This window comes from Naegleria fowleri (genome assembly GCF_008403515.1).
Source record: "Naegleria fowleri strain ATCC 30894 chromosome Unknown tig28, whole genome shotgun sequence".
Taxonomy (NCBI): domain Eukaryota; phylum Heterolobosea; class Eutetramitea; order Acrasida; family Naegleriidae; genus Naegleria; species Naegleria fowleri.
Window position 1 is genome coordinate 564,617 of NW_025407960.1, and position 26,185 is coordinate 590,801.

General features: G+C 36.1%; 13 protein-coding genes across 13 annotated transcripts; 6 read left to right on the forward strand and 7 right to left on the reverse strand.

Moving 5' to 3' along the window:
* Nucleotides 1–424: 424 nt before the first annotated feature.
* FDP41_002074 (uncharacterized protein) lies at nt 425–2,660 on the forward strand (the record flags this gene model as incomplete). Its single annotated transcript, XM_044705229.1, has 5 exons — nt 425–500; nt 673–1,080; nt 1,225–1,393; nt 1,565–1,791; nt 2,008–2,660. 5 exons carry the CDS (start codon nt 425–427, stop codon nt 2,658–2,660), a joined length of 1,533 nt encoding a protein of 510 aa, XP_044563717.1.
* An 81-nt stretch (nt 2,661–2,741) lies between these two features.
* On the reverse strand, nt 2,742–4,982 carry FDP41_002075 (uncharacterized protein; the record flags this gene model as incomplete). The annotated part of the gene is made up of 1 exon (XM_044705230.1): nt 2,742–4,982. One exon carries the CDS (start codon nt 4,980–4,982, stop codon nt 2,742–2,744), a length of 2,241 nt encoding a protein of 746 aa, XP_044563718.1.
* A 237-nt stretch (nt 4,983–5,219) lies between these two features.
* FDP41_002076 (uncharacterized protein) lies at nt 5,220–5,720 on the forward strand (the record flags this gene model as incomplete). Its single annotated transcript, XM_044705231.1, has 2 exons — nt 5,220–5,341; nt 5,564–5,720. The coding sequence occupies 2 exons, from the start codon at nt 5,220–5,222 to the stop codon at nt 5,718–5,720; spliced, it is 279 nt and encodes a 92-aa protein (XP_044563719.1).
* A 5-nt stretch (nt 5,721–5,725) lies between these two features.
* On the reverse strand, nt 5,726–8,128 carry FDP41_002077 (uncharacterized protein; the record flags this gene model as incomplete). The annotated part of the gene is made up of 2 exons (XM_044705232.1): nt 5,726–7,519; nt 7,574–8,128. 2 exons carry the CDS (start codon nt 8,126–8,128, stop codon nt 5,726–5,728), a joined length of 2,349 nt encoding a protein of 782 aa, XP_044563720.1.
* A 64-nt stretch (nt 8,129–8,192) lies between these two features.
* On the reverse strand, nt 8,193–10,178 carry FDP41_002078 (uncharacterized protein; the record flags this gene model as incomplete). Its single annotated transcript, XM_044705233.1, has 1 exon — nt 8,193–10,178. One exon carries the CDS (start codon nt 10,176–10,178, stop codon nt 8,193–8,195), a length of 1,986 nt encoding a protein of 661 aa, XP_044563721.1.
* A 200-nt stretch (nt 10,179–10,378) lies between these two features.
* On the reverse strand, nt 10,379–13,855 carry FDP41_002079 (uncharacterized protein; the record flags this gene model as incomplete). Its single annotated transcript, XM_044705234.1, has 4 exons — nt 10,379–11,161; nt 11,307–12,206; nt 12,348–12,540; nt 12,597–13,855. The coding sequence occupies 4 exons, from the start codon at nt 13,853–13,855 to the stop codon at nt 10,379–10,381; spliced, it is 3,135 nt and encodes a 1,044-aa protein (XP_044563722.1).
* Nucleotides 13,856–13,997: 142 nt separating this feature from the next.
* FDP41_002080 (uncharacterized protein) lies at nt 13,998–15,308 on the reverse strand (the record flags this gene model as incomplete). The annotated part of the gene is made up of 1 exon (XM_044705236.1): nt 13,998–15,308. One exon carries the CDS (start codon nt 15,306–15,308, stop codon nt 13,998–14,000), a length of 1,311 nt encoding a protein of 436 aa, XP_044563723.1.
* Nucleotides 15,309–15,726: 418 nt separating this feature from the next.
* On the forward strand, nt 15,727–17,420 carry FDP41_002081 (uncharacterized protein; the record flags this gene model as incomplete). Its single annotated transcript, XM_044705237.1, has 2 exons — nt 15,727–16,020; nt 16,383–17,420. 2 exons carry the CDS (start codon nt 15,727–15,729, stop codon nt 17,418–17,420), a joined length of 1,332 nt encoding a protein of 443 aa, XP_044563724.1.
* Nucleotides 17,421–19,528: 2,108 nt separating this feature from the next.
* On the forward strand, nt 19,529–21,742 carry FDP41_002082 (uncharacterized protein; the record flags this gene model as incomplete). Its single annotated transcript, XM_044705238.1, has 1 exon — nt 19,529–21,742. One exon carries the CDS (start codon nt 19,529–19,531, stop codon nt 21,740–21,742), a length of 2,214 nt encoding a protein of 737 aa, XP_044563725.1.
* A 10-nt stretch (nt 21,743–21,752) lies between these two features.
* Nucleotides 21,753–22,606, reverse strand: FDP41_002083 (uncharacterized protein; the record flags this gene model as incomplete). Its single annotated transcript, XM_044705239.1, has 4 exons — nt 21,753–21,880; nt 21,923–22,104; nt 22,154–22,356; nt 22,415–22,606. The coding sequence occupies 4 exons, from the start codon at nt 22,604–22,606 to the stop codon at nt 21,753–21,755; spliced, it is 705 nt and encodes a 234-aa protein (XP_044563726.1).
* A 167-nt stretch (nt 22,607–22,773) lies between these two features.
* Nucleotides 22,774–23,407, reverse strand: FDP41_002084 (uncharacterized protein; the record flags this gene model as incomplete). Its single annotated transcript, XM_044705240.1, has 2 exons — nt 22,774–23,175; nt 23,300–23,407. The coding sequence occupies 2 exons, from the start codon at nt 23,405–23,407 to the stop codon at nt 22,774–22,776; spliced, it is 510 nt and encodes a 169-aa protein (XP_044563727.1).
* Nucleotides 23,408–23,837: 430 nt separating this feature from the next.
* Nucleotides 23,838–24,440, forward strand: FDP41_002085 (uncharacterized protein; the record flags this gene model as incomplete). The annotated part of the gene is made up of 1 exon (XM_044705241.1): nt 23,838–24,440. One exon carries the CDS (start codon nt 23,838–23,840, stop codon nt 24,438–24,440), a length of 603 nt encoding a protein of 200 aa, XP_044563728.1.
* A 569-nt stretch (nt 24,441–25,009) lies between these two features.
* FDP41_002086 (uncharacterized protein) lies at nt 25,010–26,185 on the forward strand (the record flags this gene model as incomplete). The annotated part of the gene is made up of 3 exons (XM_044705242.1): nt 25,010–25,325; nt 25,402–25,442; nt 25,502–26,185. 3 exons carry the CDS (start codon nt 25,010–25,012, stop codon nt 26,183–26,185), a joined length of 1,041 nt encoding a protein of 346 aa, XP_044563729.1.

A 26,185-nucleotide genomic window follows, 5' to 3' on the forward strand; every position in this document is an offset into this window, starting at 1 on the left:
AATAAGGTTAGTTCAGTAAAATTAAAAGAAAGAAAATATAAATGACCGTGTGACTAATAAACATCGCAAAGCGACGAAAACATCATTGAACAAATCAATGACGAGTAAAGAAATAAAAATTAAAAGGCCAATGATAAAAAATCGAGCTGTTTGTTTGATTCTGATCAGAAAAAAAAATATCTGAACGTTTTTCTATCATTCACCCTTGTTGTTCGGAACAGAGATTCTCTAATAATCCTATTGAATCAATAATATTATCATCGAAATTCAACACCACCTACCTGCACCACTTGTTGATTCTCTTTCACTTGTGTGATCCGAGTTCAACAATAACAACAATACACAATTGTGTTTTACATCCGAGTTCAACGTTCAACAATAACCACCAATATCAAACAATAACTGCCACTACAATACTCCTGATATGCCTCGTCTCTCAAATCCATTCAAATCCAAAGCTCCTCAAAACCAACAACATTTAGTGGTTGAGGAAGAAGATCGTACGTACACTTTGTTTTTTATTTGTTTTTCTTGATGATTCACAACAACAACACATCATGACCACCCATCTCTCCTCTTATCACACATGACCACCCCCTCACACCCCTCACTCACTCACACACCCCTCACTCACACCCCTCACTCACACCCCTCACACACACCTATGATCAGACATTGATGAAGCCATTCATGAAAATGGTCTCAAATTATTAAATGAATCTCTTGGTGATGATGAATTACAAATTAATTATCAATGGTGTTCAATTGTGAATTATGGATTTCCTGAACCTCAACCCAATGATGATGATATGGAAGTCTATCAAGCCTATACTCTTTGGGAAAAGAATCGAAGAGAGAAATTATTAGATGAATCTACCAAAGTATGGAAATCATTGATTGATGAAAATGGAGGAACTTCATCGAAATTATTGAAAAATGATTCCATGAAAAAGACCATTAAAAATACCATTCGAAAATATTCCATACCACCATGGTATAGAAGATATGTATGGACACAGATTACTGGTGTTGATAAGAAAATTAAAGAAAATAGAGGATATTATCGAAAGATTTTAGAGGGTAGGTCAATTTTACTATTTTTAGAAATAGATTCAACAATATGATCAACAATGATTCATTCGAATTATTATCATGTATTGAATCCTATTGAATCTTATTGGAACTATTATTGAATCATCCTATTGAATCATCCTAAATGTCCAGTTCATAGAGGTCAATCCTGTCCAAATGAAGCTCAAATTGATTTGGATTTATGTCGAACATTTCCATCTCATCCATTCTTTGCCAATTCTCATTCAGTTGGAAGAATGCAAATGAAGAATGTATTAACAGCATTTAGTTGGAGAAATCCATATGTATCTTATTGTCAAAGGTATGTGTGTGTGAATAGAATGTATGATTGGAATTTATGATTGGAATGTATGATTGGAATTTTTGATTGGAATTTTTGAATTTATTATGATTTTATTATTCTTTGAATTTATTCTCCAATGATTATGGGTGTGTGAATATTATCATCTTATTTGATCATGATCACACTCAGTCTCAATTATTTGGTTGGTGCTCTTTTATTGCACTGTGGAGAAGAAGAATCCTTTTGGCTTCTTGTGACCATTTTAGAAGATATTTTACCCGCCAATTATTACAATCCTGAATTAACTGGAATGAGAGTCGATTCCTATGTGTTGGATGAATTGATTAAAGAAAGACTTCCAAAATTGCATGCTCATCTTCATAAACTTGGTGTAGAGACTACGGCATTTGCAAGTGGTAAGTGAATTGGTGGAGTGAATTGGTGGTGATGATGACACGTGTCTATAATACATACCATATTGGTGATCATTGGAATCTATTATATTGAACATTGGTTATGACGAATCATTTGTATCAATGTCTCATGTACTACTACTCATGTACTACTACTCATGTACTACTACTTGTGTCATTCATATTGATGAAACATTGATGAAACAAATTGAATAATAGGATGGTTCATGAGAGTATTTATTGAGGTCTTTCCAATTGAAACCTCAATGAGAGTATTGGATTTGGTCTTTTCCGAAGGAACTAAAATTCTCTTCAGAGTTGCTCTTTCTTATCTTAAATTACATGATTCACAAATTGAACAACGCTATCATATGGGAGAAGTACTTCATTATTTAAATCATAGTACAAGACGTTTATATGATAGTACTCAACTCTTAAAACAATGTTTTACTTTTTACAATTTGAAAATTAAACAAATATCTGAATATAGAGAAAAGTATACAGAAATTGTGGATGAAGAATCAAGAGAATTGGAAAAGAGAAGAAGAGAAGTGAGAAAAAGAGAAGAAGCAAAAAGAAAACAAATTGAGGCTCAATGTTTGGAAGAACGAACACAACACCACGATGACCATCATCAGAGTGGTCATCAGAGTGGTCAAAGTGGTAGTGGTCAAAGTGGTGGTGGTCATCAGAGTGGTCATCAGAGTGGTCATCAGAGTGGTCATCAGAGTGGTGAACAAGCAAACAGGACGTCATGTGGTGGTATTGATCATCATCATCAGCCAGAAGAAATATTCACAACGAGTACGACTAGGGTTGAACTTTTGACCTCTCCTCCCAACCACCATCACGAAGGATTGCAACACTTGTAGTAAACTAATGTTCATTTCTAATTTTAACATACATCTTGACATTACACACTGGTTGGTAGATGATATTTATTCGAGACACAATTACTGCTCTCCCAAACTACCTCCACCTGCACTGTTCAATGCCTTTTGAATTTGTAATTGTTTGTCACGATGGTATTTCTGACATTCAGTAATACGATGTCCCAATCCTTGACAATATTTACATTCCACTCGACTCGTCGTTGCACCCATCGATGGTGTGTGACTATTCGCATAGGGATCATAAATGGTATTCAAAATGGGTGGTACTTTCTGTTTCGCTTCAATCAGTAAGTATTTCAAATCCAATAGAATTTGTTCAGATTGATTTCGATTGATAAATGTAGTTGCTAATCCTGTTTTTCCATTTCTACCCGTTCTACCAATTCTGTGAACATAGTTTTCAATTTCACGAGGCATATCAAAATTAATGACATGTCTCACATTTGGAAAGTCAATTCCTTTAGATACAATGTCAGTGGCTACGAGAACATCTTTTTTTCCTTGTTTGAATGAATCAATTGCATATTCTCTTTCAAATTGATCCTTACTGCTATGAATACTCACAGCCTCAACACCTTTCAATAATAAATATTCACAAATGGTATCAACTTCTGATTTGTTTTGAGAAAAGATGAGAACTGGTGGTGGTGTTTTTTGTAATACTTCTAATAAATATGGAATTTTGTCTTCTTCGAGTACAAATTCAACCTCTTGAACGACATCCAAATTGGCAGCACCAGCACGACCAACATTGACAATGATCGGTGTTGAAAGTGTTTGTCTTGCTAAACTTTGAATCTTTTCTGGCATGGTGGCAGAGAAGAATACTTTTTGAATGTGATGAGAGGAGTTGGCAACCTGTGTTCTTGTTCTTGTTGACTGCAACGAAGACGACGGTTGACGGTTATTTCCGTTCGTACCATCACCACCACTACAACGGTTATCACTACCACCACCTCTTCTACTTTTTGGTAAAAATTCAAAAATTTGCTTAATCTCCTCCTCAAAACCCAAATCAATCAAACGATCCGCCTCATCCATACAAATATATCTACAGTGCGAAAGGTGCATCTTCTTGTCATTGAGCATTTGAATGAGACGTCCAGGTGTTGCAACTACCATATGAATACCACTTGAATGACTACTACTACTTGAATGACTATGACTACTACTTGAATTGTAATAACGTTGAGAAGAAGAGGTACTACCATGACTACCAAAGATTCGATCCTCTCGAATACCTCCAATACATAGTGATACATTCAATTGAATTCCACTCTTGTCATACTTTTCAATTCCCTTAAAGAAGTATTCAACTAAATCAAATGTTTGTTTTGCTAATTCTCTATTAGGACACAATATTAATCCAAGTGGACCTTCACCTTCTCTTAATTTCTTTCTTTTTTCTTCTAAATAACAATACATGACTATTGGTAAAGTAAAGACAAGAGTTTTACCACTTCCAGTAAAGGCAATTCCAATGACATCTCTACCACTCAATAGACATGGAATTCCTTGCATTTGAATTGGTGTTGGAGTGGTCATATTCTTATCATCTAGTAATTTTAAAAGACATTTTGGGAATTTCATATGTTCAAAAGTGAGAATTGGTGGAGGTATTTCCCTTCCTTGTACATGAATTCCAAATTTATCCAAAATGTATGCTCGATCCATTTCTGAAAGTGATTCATAAAAGGAAGGTGGTGTCCATCCATAATTTAAATATTCAATAGGTGTATTTACATCGTCGTGTTGTTCTTGTTGCATGGTATGTAAAAAGGATTGATTCATTACTTCTTTGAGAAGTTCATTTTCTTTTTGTTCTAATTTTTCCAAATCAGAAAGTTGAGGTTGAGATTCCTTTAATTCTTTACTTTTCTTTAAAAGACTCTTTGATGAATCATGATTGGAAGTACCTGTAGTATCAGTAGTCGTGATGATACCACTTGCATCATTTCTTGTTGTCTCTTGATTGAGAATTTCCTTGATGAGTTTTGTTTTTTTAAGAGTCGGAGTAATAAAAATAGTTTCATCATCATTCATGTGATCGGAGTGGTGGTGGTGATGGTGGTGGTTGGTGGTGTTGTTGTTGCGATCGGAGGTGGAGTTTTCAATAGATGTTGTTGTCATCTTGTTGGAATCAATCTGTCTTTTTCGTTTTTCACCCATTTTTCGTTTCCACTCAAGATAGGATTCAGAATGATGATGATCGACGTTGTCATTAGGGGGGACGACATTCTCTGTCAATGTTGTAGTAGACTCGGAATGTGCGACCACGTCAGTCAAACTGTTTGAAGACATTTTTTTGGTGACGTTATTATTGTAAAGGAAGGAAGAATAGCAGCTGTTCACCAGAGTGCTAAAACTACTGTTCGTTGAAGGTGCTTCAATTTGTTGCATCCACAACAACAACATTAATACTTTTAAAGCGTAAGAATAATTATTACGAATATATATAATCAACAACAATTATTACTCGTGTTCTCTCATGCCTAAAGCTCAATCAATTCACTCTTTTTTTTTTGTTATTAAAAAAAAATGGTGAATGTTTCTGATGCTCTAGGGTTGACTCGCCGTTTTTTCAGCGTGATAAACAACCCAGTACCAGTCCGTTCAGGATGTGCCGTATTGAAAAAAACAAAACTTGATTTAACCTCATGGTATGTTCAAATTAATTAATGTAAAGAAGCGGATGAATATACTTTGGGATCTCGGGTGGAATTTTCTTTGCAAAAATAATAATATCAAATTATCGGATTTTATGATGATGAATACCATGATGAATATTTAAACATTGGAACATTTGAATGATAATTTTTGAAAACAAATGAATGAACTCGTATGATGACGCCATCAACCCATTCCGAACTTGGCACAAATAGGGGACAACCACAAATTAGACCCTATGACATGACAGGTCTCTACTATAGCAGAGAAGAACAAATTAGACTTGCTATGGCATTCAGATTAAAGTTGAGAGGAAAGGGTCCACCAAAGAAGGGACAAGGAAAGAAGTCTCAAATGAAAAAGAAAAAGTAATAAATTTATTTGAGATGCATTTTGGATTTGTAGCTGATCGATGTTGGGGTCTTGGATCTTTTAGAGTCATCATAGCTTTTTCTAAGGTTGAAATCATTCTTTGGAGTGGGTGTTTTACTTCTGGGAGGTCGAGCAGATTTCGTTGGGACAATGACAGACTTAAATTCATCATCATGTTCATCGAGTGATGCGGTTAGAGTTGTTCGACGAGGATCATCGCCATTCACTTTTGAGTTCTCACTTGCGACGGAATGAGCTGGAGGCTTTACATTCTCTTTCTGCACGTCATCATTCGTGTGTTCTTTTTCAAAATTGGAAGTACCTGTCTTCAAGCTGACATCATTCTCCAATGCTTGCTCATGCATGTCCATATGATGTTGGATCAATTGTTCTAACCTCTTTTGTAACATTTCATCGAGTTTGTAGGTTTTGGCAAAATTTGCAGCTAAATCTTCTGCAGAGTCTCCTTCGTGGATGGCAAGACGACCACTTTTTCCAACACCAAGATTGACATCCATATAGAGGAGAGGTTTTGACTTTTTTCGTTTGTCCAGTTGGAATGAAAATGGTCTAAATTCAGTCTTTTTGTTTTTGAAATCTTCAGTGGTGGTATTCGCCTTCTCACGAACATTATTGAAATAATTGAATAATCGTTCTCTTTCCTCATTACCTCTTCGAATTCTTCCAATTGTTTCTTTAAATCCTTTAATAGAATCAAAATCCACTGATTTTGAAAGATTCACCTTCTTGGTGGAGGATGTGTCCGGATGGAATGTGCATTCTTCAATTTCTTTCTCTGCAGCTGTCTTTTCTGTGAGTGGTTTTTTTGGTTTGTTTGCCATTTGGTAAAGCATGTCAAATCTTGAAACACTTGATGCATTGCTGTTGTGATTTTGACCATAGGACTTTTTTGCAGAGTTGGTCCTTGGTTGGAATGTGCAATCAGACATTTTCTTCTTTTCCCATGCTTCTCGATCTCTCTTCATCTTTTCTTCCATTTCATTGTGATGTTTCATGAGTTTTAAATATCTAGGTTCGTTCTTTGCATCCAATGTTTCATTATTATTCTCTCGTTGTTTCTTTGGAGTGGTTGCATTAATGTTTGGTTTAAAGGTGAGATCCTTATCTGTTTCTTTCTTAATCTTTTCAAAACGTTCTTCATTGATTTTTGTAAAAGCAATTTTGTTAATGGAAAGTTTCTTGATGGACTGACCAAGTTCTTCTAATTGTTCTCTTAAATGTTCTTCCGATTTTGAGATTAGGTTCTTGTCAAAGATGGCCATCATGATGGATAAATATTTTTCAAAATGCACTTTTCCACTTCCAGAGTCCATCAGTTTCCAAATGTCATCAATGATTCTTTGATCTTCCTTCTTTGAAGCAGAAAGAGACAGATTGGACAATACCTTCTCAAATTCTGAAAAAGATAGGAGCAAATCGTCCTCTCTTGGACAATCCTTGAATGCCTTTGCTAAATCCTTTATAAGCTTGGCTCTTAAAAACTCTTCAGATTTCTCATTGACTTTAAATTCTTGAAGTCTTCTTGCTTGTTCAAAGGCTTCTTCCTCTATCTGCTTTCTTTTTTGTTCCCTTTCTTTTGCTTGAAGGTAAAGTTTTTCATCTGCCGATGGAGTCATAGATTCGCCTCGAACCGATTTCGATTTGGAATCTGAAGAAATGGCTGTGCTGTTTAAATCCATTTCGCTTTGCCCATCGGAGGGAACCTTTTTAGGAGTGGTGAACAACCTGTCAAAAACATTACCACCTCTTGCTCCTAGCTGTTTTGATGTTTCTGTAATCTATTAGACAACGGATTTGTTGAACATTTAGATTTCTTTCGAGGTGACACTTACATGAGGAGTAAACGAAGCAACACTCTCCTTTTCTTCTCTCAATTTGCGCTCAAGCTCACATTTTTCAAGAAATTCTCTTCTTTTTTGTATTTGTTCATCAATGGATTCCATAAAATTAGTTCTCTTTAAACAGTTATGGTACTTGACGATGTACTTATCTTCTGAACTTACCTTTCCTCTAAATTCATATTCGGAAATACTAGGTTTAAAAGTCAATTGTTTTTGCTCTTCTAAACGAGATCGAATTTCTTTAATTCTTTTTTCTCGTTGTTCCAAAATTTGTTTAGTTCTCTCTTGAACTGGATCAGAAGTAAGATCATGCAACAAAACTTTTGACTGATCAGAGTTGTCGTCACTCCGACCTTGATAGCTTTGAACACTTACATTCTCCGAAATCTTTGGTTTAAAAGTACATTCTTTTAATTCTTGTTCCGTATATACAGTGTGTGGTTTTTTCTTGCCATATAATTGATAATCGGCTGTAATGGTTGATGGAGATAGTGCTCTTGCAACACCAGGAGATCGACTCATGGTGGTGCTCATGTTTTGACTCATTTTTTTTTGAAGACAACTTTACTGTGTTTTTTTGGCGGCTTTTATTGAAAGAGATCAAGGACTTTCAATATCGGAGGATTGAGGCGAAGATAATAATGATCTCAGAGATGCTCAATAACAACATCACCGTAAAGTGAAGCATGTTGGGAATGTAATATACTAGTCCAATACCTGTAACGCAAGTACCAGCGTCAATGACACTCACAATGGATGCTAATCCCCATACATGCAATACAATCCATGATACAATTCCAATCATGGTTTTCGCAAATGGACTAAGCTTAAATTTAGAAGAAGATGATGAGGTTACGGGCGAATCAGTTGTTCCAGATGGACTACTCTCTTCATCTTTAAGAGGCTCTAATGAAATGGAGGTACTAAATAAATTTCTATACAAACTAAAACTATCTTGATGGACAAACTTGTGCTCTTTCTTAACCACTGGCTTCTTTTTGGACTTGGATTTTTGAGGATGGTTTGATTTCGAACGCTTTGATAATCTCCTCCTCTTTCCCTCTCTACACTGAAAAATAATCAGGAATATAAAGAACAATGCAAAGCTCAAACAATTCAAAGAGTCAGAAAGTAGAAAATATTTCATGTAATCTGTGTCACAGGTTATTTGAATCGAATTGCCGAAAATAAATAAAACAATAAATGCAAAAAACAAAATTGTGAAGCATAGTAAAAGGCTGACATGAGCAACTATGTTTCTTGACCAAAATGAGAATCTGTACATTCTTCGAGAGCGACCTTCATACAAAGTTCTAAATTCACGTATTTGGACTTGCTCATTGAAATAAATTTTCTTTTGATTTTCCGCTGCTTCTTCGCTAGTCAAAGGTCGTGGTGCGTAAAAACAAGCTGAAGAAGATTTAGATTTCTTTAAAATAGGTTTCCCTTTCTTCTGCAGGTTGACATATTGGTTGGAATTGAACGATGTTGTTTTGGATCGTAATTTTTGTGAAGTGGTTGTGGAGTCAGTACCTATCGAAGAAAAACTGCTGACTCTATAAAACTTGGAAGATTGATGAAAGATTCTTGCTGGCTTTGGAGTGTCACTTGAGGAATTAATTGATTCAACTTCCTCATAGTCTGGTACAACTTTCCCTTTCTTTGGAATAACTTTAAAGCTACTCTCGCTCAGAGTATGAATATTGATCTTACTAGCACTCTGAATGCTGTTGCTACTCTTTGAATAAGTCAACAGATTAGAATTGGGATGTTGAATCAAAGAAGAAGCTCGTTTAAGTGACAAACTAGATGAAGAGTGCGAGGCTTGATCCGTGATGATTGTAGGAATCTCTATAACACTGGAAGTTGATGGAGAATTAGAAATTTCTTTCATTTCCAAATTTGGATCGTTACTTGTTGGTTGAGTGGAAGTGTTTAAGGTCATTTCATGTTGGACAGAAGTGAACGAAAGATGTTTAGAAATCATCCAAGTGGATCTTGGAGAGTGTTTCTTGAATTGTTGCGACTGAACAGTCTCATTTTGAATGTTGGTTTCTTTTGATTCAATGATTTTTTCATCCTCCTTCTCTTTTGTTAGTGTGGTCAAAGAAGGTAATTTGGGAAGAGACATGTATTCAATAATTTCATCATTGATACCATCTTCTGACTCAACCGTGGTAGTGGTTGTTGCGATGAATTCATCTTCTCCTTCTTGATCGATGTTGGACCCACAACTGATACTGGAGCCATTGGAACAACAATTTTCATCCACTAGTGAGTCTAGAACGGATCGGTACAGTGAGGAATCACTGGTTTCCATCATGGGATGAGGATATTTAAGGAACAATGATGAGTTCGTCGGTGGTGGTTGAGATTGTTGAGGTTGTTGTTGGTTGGTGGATAAGGACGGCAGCAATATTGCTGTTGAGAAACGAGAGCCGTTGTTGTAAGTATCAAGTTCAGCAGAAGGTGTAGTAGGATCAATCCGGGTTGAATGGGTGGTATGAGTTGTTTGGGTTGAGAGTTCGCTATTACTATTAAGGCTTTTCAACGTCCCTAGTCGTCCTTGAGACAAAGGAGACGAGGAAGAAGCCATTTTGTGTGTCGCAGATAATTTTTTGGCTTTTTCAACGCCACTGAACGTGTAAAAGTGTACCTAGTATTCGGGCGTATCATCACATTCCATTTGAGGAGTGAGCGAGCGAACCACGTGAAACCACCAGTCCATAGGCATCATCATCATGTTGGAATATTGAGGACGAGAGAAAAGTTGGTTAAGCACCAAGTCCTCTCTCTTCAATCCTCATCATCCTCATCATCCTCATCATCACTACTACTACTCGACCAATCAATATCCTTCTTGAGTCTGAAATCAGTCAACCAACTTTTAACCTTCTCTTTCAATACTTTTCCTTGTTCTTCTTTTTCTCTTTGCACTCTTCTTGCAACAAGTGCATGTTGTAAATTTTTGAAATAAGTTCTCAATAAATAGTGTTCATAGAATTGTTCAGCCTTCTTCTTATTTTCATATTTTCTTAAAAGTCTTCTCTCTTTGTGCTTTTTGTATTGTATTCTCCATTGAATGAGATATTTAGAGAGAATTGAAAGTGAATAGTGTTCCGAAGCCTCTTGAATGGCCTCTTGATGATTCTTAACATTCAATTTCAATGCCTTCCATGCACGAGATTTACATTTCCTTTCCATTACTTCAATTTTACGTTCAATGCATTGTTGTTTCCATTTTCTTTTCAATTCCAATGCTTCCATCACGTTGGCACGAAGAGCAATGAATACAAGTCGTTTAAGTTTGATGTGATAGACTTTCTCCATTTCAAGTTCTTTCTCATGAATTTGTTTGAGCCATATTTGGAGTGGTCTCAAAATTCGATTCCTTGCAAGAGTTTTCAAATAGTGAGAATGAGCTAATTCTCTTTTCTGAATGGATTCTTGTCGTTTCAATTCTTTTTCTAAGGCTTTTTGTTTGAGTAATTCTTTCTCTCTTCGTTTCTCTTCAACGAGTGCTTTTTTACGTTCCAACTCTTCTTCTAACTTTTTCTTTTCCTCTTCTTGTTTTAATTTCTAAATAGAAATTAGAGATTAATGGAATGTGAACCACCATTTCGAGAGTGCATATGTGTGTGAGAGTGCATATGGAAATGTAAATGGAACATTAATTCCTTTTTTTTAATACTACAAAGACCAACAATTATCAAATACTACTTACTTCCTTACTCTCTTCTTGTAACTTGTACTTCTCTTGAAGTTGTTTCCATCGCTCTTTTCTTTCATTCATTCGTTCTTCCATTGCTTTGAGAAATGATGGTGTGGATGGATGAGAGGTTTTCTTCTTTACGAAGGTCTGATGAGGAATGGTTGTCTGTTCTTGTGAGACATGTTGAATGGAGGTCCATTCATTTCCATTATCATCATCATCATTGGGATTGGTCAAACCATTGTCCTCACTATGATTGGAAGTGTTTGGTGGCAGTGATGATGGTGGTAATACTAATTGTTGCTCTTCTTTGATTTGTAAAGTGTCTTGTTGTTGTTGTTTTGAACTCATCTCTCGTTCCAAATCAATATTGGGCAATGATTGGTTGGAAAGTGGAAGTACCTGAGGAGGAGATGTCGACGACGATGTGTGAGTATTAGCATGAAGAGAATTCTCTTTTCTTGGCACAGAGATCTTTTCTGAACCACTGCCACCGCCACCACTACTATTATTACTATTATTACTACTATTACTATTACGACTACTTGGAGTACTATTACTACTATTACTTTTTGTCTTGACATGATTTTGGCAGGAATTCTCTTCTTGTTGTACTTCCTTTTGTTGTTGTTGTTTCATCTTTTCAATGAAATGACTCATCATGTCTCTTCTTCTCAAATGTTGTCTTTCAATAATCTTTCGATCTCTTGCAATTTTATATTGACATACCCATTTAAGAAAACAAGAGGAGAGAGATCGACTTCTATAAAATTGATCTGCTGCTTGATTTCTTTTCTTTTCAAGTAATAACATCTTTTCCATTTGTTGTTTTTCATGAATTTCTTTTTTAAGTTTACAATTTTGATGAAGAGCTTTGAATGCCTTTTTTTTAATCTTCCAATCGAATAGAGTCTATGATTGATACCACCAACATTCATAATGAAAAGGGATAATGGTTATTGTTGTTGTTGTTGAAATAAAGACCATACATATGCCAATCCATCATGAGATTATCATGTGTTATTATTGTAGTAACAACAATCTTCTTCTTACCTTTGCTTTTAAAAGTAATTGAAATCGTTTGGCACTTTTTTTCATCCACACATTAAATATTTTGCTCTTCAAAGTTAAATTATTGTTCCTTATAATTTCTTCTGACAATTTTTGCAACATTTCCGTGCGCTCTTTTTCATGTTCTTTTAACACTTTCAACTGTTGTTGCTTGATTTTCTCCATCTCTTCTTTGCTATTTAGAAATTTAGTCAAACGACGACGAGAATTCAAAATCATTGATTCACTTACATTTGTTGATGTTGTTGAATCGTCTTTAGTTCTTGTTTTTTCATTTGTTGAACTTGTTTTAGTTTGTTTTTTTCTTCTTCCAACTGTCGCTTAATTTTCTGAACTTCTTCTTCAGCTTTTCTTTTTTCATTTTCTGCCATAAAAATATCTTTCTGGCATGTGATATAATTGATTGATGATCCATTATTGTCTACAGTACTTTTGGGTGGTGTTTGAGGAGTTGTTTTCTGAATGGATGGTTTTTTTGAGACAAGAGTCTTTTCTTCAATTTTGTAATCCTTTCCTAATAATTTTGATTTGATGGCTTGTAGTTGTTGTTCGACAGAATCACTCACTGCTGTCTCTTTCTCAGCACTATTATGGGCTAATAACAAGCCTGTCGAATCATGTTGTGTCTCTTTTGAAATTGTTTGGTCACTCATCATTTCGCTTAAAGGTTGATACTGAAATAAGGATGTCTGTTCTGAAAAATCATGTGTTTCATTTCTCAAATTTTTGGCGGCATTTCCAATATTCGATGGACTCAATAAATTATTTACAGTCATGGTTGGTATTTGGGATATATTTTCAGCATGAATATTATTTTCAAATTCCTTAATATCATCCACTAGTTGAAGAGTTGGTTTTTTTCTCTCCATTGAAATTCTTAATTTTTCCCATTGTGAAAGTTGAGAGGGTTTTTTTGATTTGACTCTCTCAAGAAATTTTGAAGAATTTTCTGGTGTGGTTTCTTGAAGGGGTGTTTCTGAAACATTTTTATATAAGGACGTTCCTGACACCATGTTTGATATCAAGTGATTCGATTGTAAATTCAGACTGGAATCTATTGGAAGGAATTTCCCTGTGTTGTGTTTTGTCCATTGATTTAAAAGACTTTGAGCCTCTTGTTTGGTTTCATCGGAAGAATTTGAAGATGACTGTACATCGGAATGAATTGAAAGATCTTTCAATAATTTTGGATGATGATGAGAGAGTGGTGGTTGTTGGAGAGTTTTTGTAGAAGAGAGAGAGCTGGAACGAGGTCTACTTGTTGTTGTTGTGGCAGATGATGGCATGAGGCTGTTGGCTCTCGAATTCGGGGCACCACCACCACTACTAGTGGTTGGAGCATTCTTACAGGCACTTGTACCAGAAATGATCAAGAGGTTTGAGGCGCTTTCGGAATGATGACCTAATGACAATGAGGAGGATGATGAGGAATGAGAGGGTTGTTGTTGTTGCTGTAGTTGTTTGAAATTCGTCCCATTTCTGCTTTTCATTTTTTTGAGATCCTACGATCGCCTTTCAAGAATTTGGCGCTCCTAATTGTAAGAATTTCAAACTTGAAAAATGTGAAAAGTTTACTACTTCCATGATGGAATACATGTACAAGGGGGTTGACAATGACTCTCTCACTGACTACTACTTTTGATATTGCAACATTTCATCTGCTTCATCCTGTTCCGTATTCGGTTTGTTCTTTTGTGATTCCCAATAAGCCTTTCCACCTTGAACTGCCAAATTACCTCCTACTTTGGCACCCTTGACTGCTCCCTTTGCTACGGACATGAATCCACTTGCAACCTTTTGTTGGACTTCCTTATTAGTGGCTGCATTGGCAACAGCATTTCCAACCTTTTGTTGTACTTCTTTGTTTCCTGCAGTTTTAGATATGACATTTCCAACCGATTGTTGAACCTTTTCATTCTGTGCAAGTGAGGAGATGAATTGATTATCTGTATTCTTGGAAATTAAATTTCCAACCGATTTTTGATATTCTCGATTGGTAGTGGCATTGGAAACTGCTGAAGAAACACGTTCTTGAACTTGTTCATTTTGAGCGAGATTGGCCACACCTTGTCCAACTCGTTCTTGAACTTGTTCATTGTTCACCACATGACCAATACTATTGTAGACACGTTGTTCATTGGGTGTCAAGTCAGTAGAATGATTATTCGAGTTAAAGTTGTTGTTGTTGCTAATACCATGGTGTGGTATATTAGAATGAATTGTGTTGTGTTGAGAGGAGGAGGGTCGAGGTGGTGGCGGAGGGAGTGTGGTTGTTGTTGTTGTTGAACTTTTCAACACCTTTTGAAAACTTGAGGACGAAGAATGAAAGAAGGTACTACCTTGATCTAAGAAAGAATTGCTTGATGGAATTGGTTGTTGTTGTTGTTGTTGTTGAATGAAAGACTTGGGAGGAGGAGGTGGAGGGAGTGTTGTTGTTGTTGTTGTTGAGGTGCTACTACTGTTGGTGGTGGTTCCCTTGAAAGGTGGTGGTGGAAGTGTGGTTGTTTTTTGAGAGGCGAGTGAGGGTGGCAATGGAGGTGGTACTTTTTTGGAATGACCACCAACACCACTCATACCAGTTTGTGGTTGCAAGGCTGGTGAATTTCTCTCTTCTGGATACTTTTTGAAAATCTCTTCCAAGACTTGTTTCTTTTCTTCACGAATGGCTGGTAATTTTTGTAAATTATATTCCAATTCTTGTTTGAATGGATCTTGAGATATGGATGGATGTTCATTCGGTAATTTGACAGTAATCAATAATTCATAAGCATGTAAATGGACATAACAATTTTCAAAGTCACAAAGTTTTTTGTATTGTCCAGCCATTTTGAGAAATGTAGCTCCATCCTTAAAGTATTCGGAAGGAGATTTCTTTTCATCAATATATGGAATTTTACGTAAAGCGTTGACGTGAAGAGTTTCAATACGTGAGGTGAGTGGCATGATGATGAGATCCGAGTTGATAAAGGTTGATAAAGGGTTGATGAAAGAGTTGATGATGATGATCAGTTGGTTGTTGTTGTTGTTGATAATGAAACCTCTTCAAAACTGAAATGGGATCCGTGAATAATGACAATAAAAATAATAGGTGACACCACGAATGGAGTGGCAGGAGGAGTGTTCACTCGAGATATTTTTTTTAAGTGGAGTGGTTCCAAGATTCCAATACGCACTCGGAGGTAGACATCGGACATTACCTTGCCATCATCATCAACAGGCACATGCATAATATTGGACCTGTTGGGTCCATTTGCATGCGTCATCGCCATCATCATCACCATTGAGCGTACAGGAGAGAGTTCGATTCATTGAAACAAAGGCCTCTCTTTGATGAGGCAATTTTTATTTTCTGAAAGAAAAAATGCAAAAAGCCTCAAGAACCGTTCTTGTCAAGTCTTCCCATCTTCTCGAGAAGACTTCTTCTCTCATTGCCAGCACTCGTTCATCAGCTCATCAATTCAGTAAAAGATTTTATGCAACTTCATGTATCAGCTCTCCCAACAAGCCTTGCTATCCCGGAGCAGTAAATGCTACCTTCACTCATCAATTGGAATTCAGATCAAGTATTAATCCTGATGGTACTCCATTTCCAATTTTCAATATCATGTCGAATGATGGCGAGATTGTGAATGAAGAGGCATTTAAAGAAATTGATGTGAGTAGTTTAGTTGTTTTTTAGAACTTTTATCATCATGATCTATAAAATGTCCATCCACTCACAATATTATTATTACCTTTACGAATAATTTTTGAATATCATATTCCGTGATGATGATATTTGAATCAATTCTTCTTTCTTTATAATGATGCTGATGATTGGATTGTAACTGTCATAACGTTTCATTTCCATCATCAAACACACTACTGGTGGCGATGATGGTGCTTTCTTTTGTCTCCATAATCACAATTATAATAATACCAATACAACACCAATTACAATTTTAATAATACCAATACAACACCAATTACAATTATAATAATAACATGAAATAATAATAATATGAATCCTACTAATAGTACACACCAGAACAAGTGGTAGACCTCTACAAGACCATGATCCGTCTCGAAACTATGGATGATATCCTCTACAATGCTCAACGTCAAGGTCGTGTCAGTTTCTATATGACCAATTATGGTGAAGAAGCTCTTCAGGTTGGCTCAGCCAGTGCTCTTTCTCCTGAAGATATGATTTTTGCTCAATATCGTGAAGCTGGTGTTTTAATGTATCGTGGATTTACTTTAAATGAATTCCTCAATCAATGTTTTTCAACAATTGAAGATTATGGAAAAGGAAGACAAATGCCAGTTCACTATGGATCTAAAAAATTGAATTTCCAAACAATTTCATCTCCTTTGGGAACTCAAATTCCACAAGCTGCAGGTGCTGGTTATGTTTACAGAATTCAAAATAGTCCACACGTTTGTGCCTGCTATTTTGGAGAAGGTGCTGCAAGTGAAGGTGATTTCCATGCTGCTCTCAATTTTGCATCAACTCTTTCATGCCAAACTTTATTTATTTGTAGAAACAATGGTTTTGCAATTTCTACTCCAACACGTGATCAATATCATGGAGATGGTATTGTGGCAAGAGGTATTGGTTATGGTATGCCATCCATTCGTGTCGATGGTAATGATTTATTTGCAGTTTATTATGCTACTAAACGTGCTCGTCAATTGAGCATTGAATCAAAGGGTCCAGTTCTTATTGAATTTATGACTTATCGTGCTGGACATCACTCTACATCGGATGATGCATCTCGTTATAGATCTAATGAGGAATTAATGTATTGGAGAAATGAACAAAATCCAATTATACGTGTTCGTAAATATTTGGAGAAGAGACAATTGTGGAATGATGAATTAGAAAAGACTGAACGTGATTCCAATAGAAAGACTGTCTTGTCATTATTGGCTAAGGTCGAACATGCTGAGAAACCACATTTGGATGAATTGGTTAAGGATGTATTTGATTCTGTTCCACCAATATTACAACAACAACGAGAATGGACTGAAAATGTTGTAAAGAAATATCCAGAAGCATTTGAGGGTCATTAGGATTGATTTTTCACATTTTAATATTCACATAAGATCACAAAGAGTATTTTTAATAGAGTTCGCACGACCATAATTTTTTTAAAATATATTAATATTGATTATTCAAATCCTTTCAATTGTTGTTGTTGTTGTTGCACGCCTCTTACATTTGCCGATATTTCTTGAAATTCTTGTGTCTTCGTTTCAATCACTCGTTTATTACAAACATGAATGTCACACACAGTAGTAGTGAATGATTTTCATCGCATTGAATCATACTCTAATGATTTTTATAGAGATTTGAGAGTCTTCCAATGTCATGACATTGCCTTAAGATCAGAATAGTTACAACAATAATGCTCTTTCTTGACTGTCCTTGATGCATCATTGTTTATTTTCTTCTTTTCTCTGCCATGGTGATTCAGAGTGTGCTTTTTGAAACTTTTGATTGGTCACTGTGGATGGAGGAATTGAAACTCCTCCCTCACGTGGTTTTGATTCTTCTTGATCTGTCACAAACAAATTCTTTTCCTTCATCATTTGATCACTAACATGTTATCGGATCTGGAGGTTGATCCATCGTTTTATCTGAACCAGCCATTTTACCTCTTTTGGTTTGTTCAGATTGTTTTTTTGTCATGCCAGGTTCTTGGAACATTTATTAGTCTTATTGAGAACACAACAAGTGCATCATGGCATACGAGAAAGAGTGCATGTGTGTGTGTGTGTGTGCGTTTTGGGTGTCTTGGAATGAAAAATTTCCTTTTTGACTCGAATTGAAAATATATATTTAAATATTTATAATCATCATCTCGTTAGGTACATCTGTCTGACTCTTATTACAGATGATATATAAGAACAACTTTTTTGATGAAGATGTGATCATAGAGCTGATAGCGTTGTGGTTGACGACACTCAGAGTGAGGATTTCGCTTGCTTCCAAAATCGTAAAGAAATTATTGAAATCGTTCTCATCATCGACATCATTCAGATCATTATAATTACTCGTCCTATTCCGAAATGCTATTAAGCAGAGATGGCAATGAGAAGGCGATGGGATCTATAAAACATACTCGTTCAAAACGATTCAACTACTACTACTACCCAAGAAATATTCCAGATCCATGAAGAAGAAAAAGACGTTGAACCACCACAACATGAACCATCAACAACATGAGGCTGTTCTCCAACCTCGAACCAAAACAACGCATCGTGATGAACAGTTTCATCCATCAACAAGGAATACCTGCACTCACCAAGAAGAGTCATCATCATCAGTAGCATCACCACCCTCCACCACACGATTCAAATGCCTCGACGATGTGTTGGAGGCCTTACTGAACTGTTTGAAAAGAGAACAAACACTTCGCAGGAAGGTCCTTCAACAAGGTGGCAAGTTCAGTCAACTCTTCCATAATGATGATGATGATGACTTGGACCTCATGGCACAACTTGTTTCTGAGACTCTGTTACAACAACACACTCGCAACGAAACAAATTTTCGTTTCCAAATGATGATGAAAACCTGAGTGTATGCATACACTCAAACGACGATTGAACCAAAACCACAACAACAACAACAACAACAACACCTTGAAACTACCAAAATCATGGAATCAGCACCTTTTCATGAAGAGTCTGATGTTCATCAACTCTGCACTTCCTTTGGACCAACACTCCCTTTCGTGATGACGACCTTTCCAATAATGGATCATTCAAGTCTTCTTAGCACTGCTGATCCAACCTGTGGTCCAGGTGATGGTGGTGGTGATGTTATGAATTCCATCCTTAAGAATGGTTGTTGCAAGAAACATGAAGAACACTTGCAGAGAGGAATATCAGGTAGGGTCATCATGATCAACAACCTAAACAACCTAAACAACATGGAGATGCCCTCCTCTTCCTCTCTCATCCATGTTGCGAACAAATCCGTTCAAACTGAATCATGTAGGAATTCAAAGGAAAACAAAAGGAATGGAAAAAGAAAAGAAACACCCACAAGTGGTGGTGATTCAACCTCCTCTTCTTCATCCTCCTTATGGACCGAGTTCAGAAGAATGAACACGCATCAACGCGAGAGGAGGTGTTTTCTCCCGCCTTTCAAACTACAAAACGTTAAATGACAAAAAATGAGCCTCAACAATGGAGATGACTTTGAATCGTGCAATGAAGAGGATCATCATCATTCGGAAAGCCAAGTCGGAAATGAACAGTTAGTAGGGGGAGCAAATCTTGGGTTCTCAGAAGAAGAGAGTAGTAGTAGTAGTCAAAGTGGTAATCAAGACGAGTTCATGAATCTTCAATCAAGTCCGGAACAACCTCGAGAGGAGCAAGGCAATCCTTTTATTTTGGAACAAGAGGAAGATGATGATACTTTTAGAGAAGATTTTCAAAGTGTGCTGTCATTTGCCTCTCCGATTCCAATGTATTCGATGAATCTCAATGACTCTAGCTTTCAACATGTGTTTGTTACTCCTCAAGAGACCGAGTTGTCCACTCAATTTAATCAAGATTCATTGATTGGATATGAGACTCCTCCTTTCAATAGAGAAATCAATAATTTATCGGATTGTTCTGCCATTCTTCAACCATGCTCTGTTAATTCTCAGTGGAGTGACGTTCCTTTAAGTGATCTTCCAGGTTTCAAAACACCTTTCATCACACCTCCCTTCAAAAGAATTGTTCGACATGTTTTACCTGATTCTGCTCCAAGAAATGTCATTTCAACTTTGGTGCTCTCCAGGAATTACTCATCAACAACAAAACGAAAAACTTTGAAAGTTAAAAAGATGAACATTAGCGGAACAGCACTTCGTTTTACTCCCAAAAGTTGTGAAGAAGATCATCCCAACAACTGTCAAAATGATTCAACAAATGTTTTGAATGACTTCGAACAAAAAGATAAAACAAATAGTGATATTTTCAGCCCTCTTAAAGAATTACAATACTTTGGAGAAAACAAGTCATCAGTGGAATCCTCTGTTTGTTGTCACCTTTGTCAATGCAAAGATACTGAAATTCAATCACTAAAAGAGCAACTTCAAGATCAAACATCGAAATACAATCTCCTATTGAAAGAGTATGAATTGTTGAAAGAGTTGTATGAAAAGTCTGAAACTGCCTCTGATACATCCTCCGTTAACTCTTTGACTTCTTCACAATCTTCAGATTCGACGAGAAAGGTTCTGAGAAATGTTATTTCTTTCGAAAATGCAAAATTCATCAAGCTGCTTTGCAGAGTTAGAAACTTTACGAAGGAAGAGTTGGAAGAGATTCAGAACAACAACGAGGGTATGGATTCGAGAATTCTTTCCTCTCTTGTTCGTCACACCAATGATGAAGAAAGCAACTGCGAATTCTCTGCCAATCAGGATCAGCTCTTAACGCTTCCTGTATTGACAACAGATGACTCTAAAGTAATAATTCGGAAGTATTTGAACAGCACCTTGACTGGTGTTGGAAGCAAAATGTCAAAATATGAATTTCTTTTTGACAAGGTGTTTGGTTTCAATTCTGAAAATTCGCAAGTGACAGAGTCGTTAAGCTCTTTTCTGAACAGAGTCATTGACGATGAACCACAACAAAGACTCACAGTTATGGCATATGGAGCAACTGGTTCTGGAAAGACCTTTACCATTCAAGCTCTCATGAATTATGTCAAACCCATGCTCTTTTCAAAACTTGATTCGAAAATTGTTAAATCCATACATTTTAACTGTTTTGAGGTCTACAATGAACAAATTGAGTTACTTTTGAATATTGAAGTTGAGAATTTTAAGATTGTACAGAATGAAAGTGAATTAGACAAATTAATACAAACTTCTCATAATAAGAGAAAATGTGCTGAAACAGAGTTCAATAAGCGTTCATCAAGAAGTCATTGCATTTACCGATTTAAGGTGTGTTTTGATGAACGCGATCTCGATTATTGCAATATTTTAAACATTGTGGATCTTGCTGGTAGTGAACGACTTTCAAGTGACGCCTTTATGCAGTCCCAACTCAATACCTCTCAGAACAATACTCCTCGATCCAGAGAGGTCAACAAGGAGGAAGCATTGAAAAGTCTCAAAAAAATAAGGAATACTGAAACTGTGAATATTAACAAGTCATTGAGTGTGTTGAGTCAGGTGATCAAGTCGTTGGCACAAGGATCCAAATTCATCAATTATAGAGATTCTATTCTTACTAAAATTCTTAAGAATGACCTTTCGCAGGTTGCTTTGATCGTTACCATTAAACCGCCCACAAAAAGTAAGGACAAGACAGAAGTTGAGAGAATTATCAATTCGTTAACATTTGCGAAAAAAGCAAATGCTTTTGAGATTTCAAATTTCAAATAATTTAATGTCTCTAAGGAGCAATCGTGAGTAATAAAAGAGTGATAATACAGGCTGCAATCACAAATGCAAGAATAACCATGTCTCTACGATTCTTTTGTTGAATTCTCGTAAGTACGCCATCAATGGCAGGGAAACGAGCTTATTTAATGGTTGGTGAATAATGTTCTCGTGAAATCTTACCTTTCATTCCGTTAAGCACATGATCGAAACTTTTAAACATTTCCATTTGCTCTTCAAGAGCTGCTTTTGAATATTGACCTTGCGTTATTAAATTTTGCATTCTAGTGTTTGCATCTCTCATGCGTTGAATATCAGATCCAAATCTATTATTCAATCCTAATAACGAATCATTTTCAGTATTTCTAGTTCAACAAATTAATAATATCATTGTTGTGTTCATTGGATACATACTCTACATCTTCATCTGATAAATATAATAAATCATTTCTATTTTTCTTATTAGACACTCTCTGTTTGGTTGTTCTATATTCTTTTTTACAATTGTTATAGATGGTTTCATGTTGATCGTATTGATAAACTGTTGATGATGTTATAAGTGAGTGATTATTTTCGTCATTAATAAATTCTTTCATTTTGTCATTCACTTCTCGGAGCTATCGGAAGCGAGTGTTATGATCCAGTGTATATATTAATATTTTCATCCATCCATACCTCCTTTAGTAAATGATCAATCTCCTCCGATAACTTTTTGAATAATTCCTCCGATGAAGATATGTTGTTCAATGATGATATTGGATTTTGGAATAGCTCTTCTTCAATCTTGGAGGCAAGATTTGAAAACGTTATTAATTTCTGTTCAATTTTATTTTCTAATTGAGAGGCTTGTTTCAGGAATGAATTCATTTTTTTTGTGTGTTCAGAGGAGTCTCTACTTGGTGTCGTCGTCGTCGTCGTCATCATCATGATAACACCTCCATGCAATCGATTGCCCACCTGTGGTACAACATATAATTCCACGACATGATGATCAACAACAATGCATTGTTGGTCGACCTTGTTTTCTGTTGTTATTATTTGACTTTGAGAGATGCGATGGTTCGAATTTCTTTATCTTGTTTGATATCCTCAAGAACACCTCCCAGTTTTTGTACAGCAGTCTCCTCAATCTTTTCATTAGATTTGTGAAATAGAATTGGTTTGTAGAAGGAAAAATTAGTTAAACAAAAGGATTTCCAATTTGGTGAAGTTTGATAATAATAAAACCTCAAATTATTGAATTGCATATCCTTTTTGTAATTTGAATTGAAATCTTTCCCACAATTAATTCTAACATAATTTTGAGAATCATTTTCATAATTTGCATTTTCCATTAGTTGATATTTAGAGAGGAGAGTAATAAATGTTCCATTTTGAGCTTTATATTTGATGGTAATATGAGAACAATAATAATTCCGAAATATGATGAAGGCAATCTATCCAAAATTAATGTCATGATTCCGAAAATTTATATTTTCATATCGCCGTGATGATTTCATAATTTGAATCAATTTCCATCCACACTTGGATGCCATTTCTTGATGAATGAATCAAACTCACCTGTGTTGGTTTTTCAAATTTTATATCTTGATAGATCAGGCAAGGCCTTTTTGATTGTTCCTTAACAATTTCCAAAGGTTTGAAATCGCACAACACGGGTGTATTCATGATGATTGTGAATGTTTGTATTTGTTATTTGGCTAATTCAGCTTTGACTCGATTTGTTGTATTGAATATTTCCGGAAAATACAACTTTCATGTTTTTTTTTAATACACTCTCGTCAGAGTCGCTGTATGGAGGCGCGAGGTCCACACAACAACAACAGCTTTCGAAAACCACTATTATTGGAAGAGAGAGTTCAAACACTGTTGGCAGCGCTGAGGCTTTTCTGGAACCTTTTGTAAAGAGTTCCTCTGTCTATTATTGGAACTTTCATAAATTGCAAAAAATATTCCTCCAGCAACAGCACCACCATTCAAGGACTCCTTGCTGATCCTTCAAATCATCATCATCTCAAGATCTTCGTCAATTATTGAATATTGATCTTTACCTTTCGGGCTCTTCCTAGATCCGCACAACAACAATCCTCAAAAAACAATGGCTGATAAACGTCTTGCTGAAATTATCTCTACTGGTCAATATGCTACTCTTCTTTACGAGTGCGAAACCTATGAAGTTGAGCACTTGTCTGTTCAAAAACAATCACCATCATCCTTTTACTATGCTTGTTTCCTCTTAGGGTACATGATCAACAACGATTTGAATAATTGTAGATTTTTATGGAAGAGAATGCCTTCAGACGTGAAAAAGAATGATGATGTGAAAGGTATTTGGGAAGTTGCCAAACATTTGTGGAATAGAAATTATGAGGGAGTCTATCAAAGTGTTGCTGCTTTAAATCCATCATCAGCACATTTGAAAGAACTCATTCAATACTTTGTTAGACAATTACGTCAAAGAACATTGCAATTGATTTCAAATGCTTATGCGAATATTAATACGAACGATTTGATGAAGTGTTTGGGTGTTCCTGATGTAAATGCACTCAATGATCTTGTGACTCCATTGAATTGGAAATTTGATTCTACAAACAATTTGTACATTCCTGAAGTTGTTGTTGTGAAACCTCCTGAAATGCCAACAAGATTGGAAGCTATCAAGGGTCATACTCAAAGATCCGTCTTTTTGGAATTGGAATAAAGTGAAGTAGCTACGATTGATTGACGTTCATTTCGTCAGTTCCTTTTTGATGGAACAACAAGTGACCTTCGTCTGCGGTAGTGACAAGATTTGTGTCGACCTTCTTCCAATAATAACATTAAAAAATAACCTCCAACTCATTGTCGCCTGGCTGTTGTTGTTGTTTGATTGCTGACTTGGTTCACAACAACTGCCAATTACACTCACCTCCTTTTTGTCCCAGATTTTTTGTTTATCGGACAAGCAAGAAGAATATTTTCTCTCAACAACAGCCTTCTCGCCGTCCATTCTCTACCAATTCTCCTTCCTGAGCACATTATTGCTCTTTTATTTATTACATCATCAGTTGTTTCCATCATCATCAACATTCCCTTCATCTTCTCCTCCCTCCTTCGGATCGTTTGTTGTTTTATTGTTATTATTATTTAAACAAATAATAGTCTACATACAATAATAACCGACGTTGTCAATATTTTCATCATCATCATCACCACCATCTCACTGTCGACAAACACACACTCGTGCACGAGTCTACTCTACAAGAACAACAACCATTTCAATAAGAACAAATGAATAACAATCCTGCTGCTCGTCCTCCCATGCTGAACGTTTCTACGGTCATCAAATCCAAATGGAAAATCCAAGGCAAACTCGGACAAGGTGCTTTTGGTGAAACCTATGCTGCTGTTGATCTCCATAGTGGTGAAGATGTTGCTATCAAAGTTGAAAAATTGGATAATAAGAAGATGATTCTCAAATTAGAGGTCATTGCTTTAAAGAAGGTTCAAGCCTGTCCCTATGTGGTGCGGTACATTCATAGTGGTCGCCAAGATGATTATAACTTTTTGGTGATGGAAAGGCTTGGAGAAAGTTTAGCCGACCTTCGTAAGAGAACGCCTCGTGGTGCTTTTTTCAATGAGTACAACGTTGCGACTCGGAATTCAAATGATTGAAAGTCTAGAAGGTGTACATAAATTGGGTTATATCCATCGTGACGTAAAGGTATGTAGTGACTAAGATGAAAATGAAGAATCATTGAATTGACACTAATTTTTCTACAGCCCTCTAACTTTGTGATGGGAAGATCAAAACCTAAACGTGGTAGAGCTTATCTAATCGATTTTGGTTTGGCACGTAAATATAAACTTCCAAGTGGCGAGATTAGACCTCCTCGTCGCAATGCAGGATTTAGAGGTACAGCTCGTTATGCATCGATAAATTCACATCACTCAAAAGAATTGGGAAGACGAGATGATTTATGGTCAGTCTTCTATGTTCTTGTTGAATTTGCATTAGGATCTTTACCTTGGAGAAAAATCAAAGACAAAGAACATATTGGTGAACTTAAAGAACGCTTCACAAATGCTGAGCTGGTAAAAGATTTACCCAATGAATACCAACTTTTTATGGAACATTTACAAAAATTAGGTTATGCTGATGAACCTGACTACGATTACTTGAAATCTCTACTTTTACAAGTTTATAGCAGGGAGGGATATTCTCATGATGAACCATTTGACTGGCAAAGAAAAGAAAAAACTTCTGTGCCTCCTCAAATTGACATCACAAGTATTGTGGATGACCAACCAGTTGTTTCTGCTGATGACAGATTGCCAAATAGATTTGTGACAGGTGGTCCAAAGAGCTTGGATAATGAGAATCAAAAGCCTGCTCAAGGAAATAAGAAAAATGATAATGAGGAATCGGAAAAGTCAGGAAAAGGTTGTAAATGTATTATTTTGTAA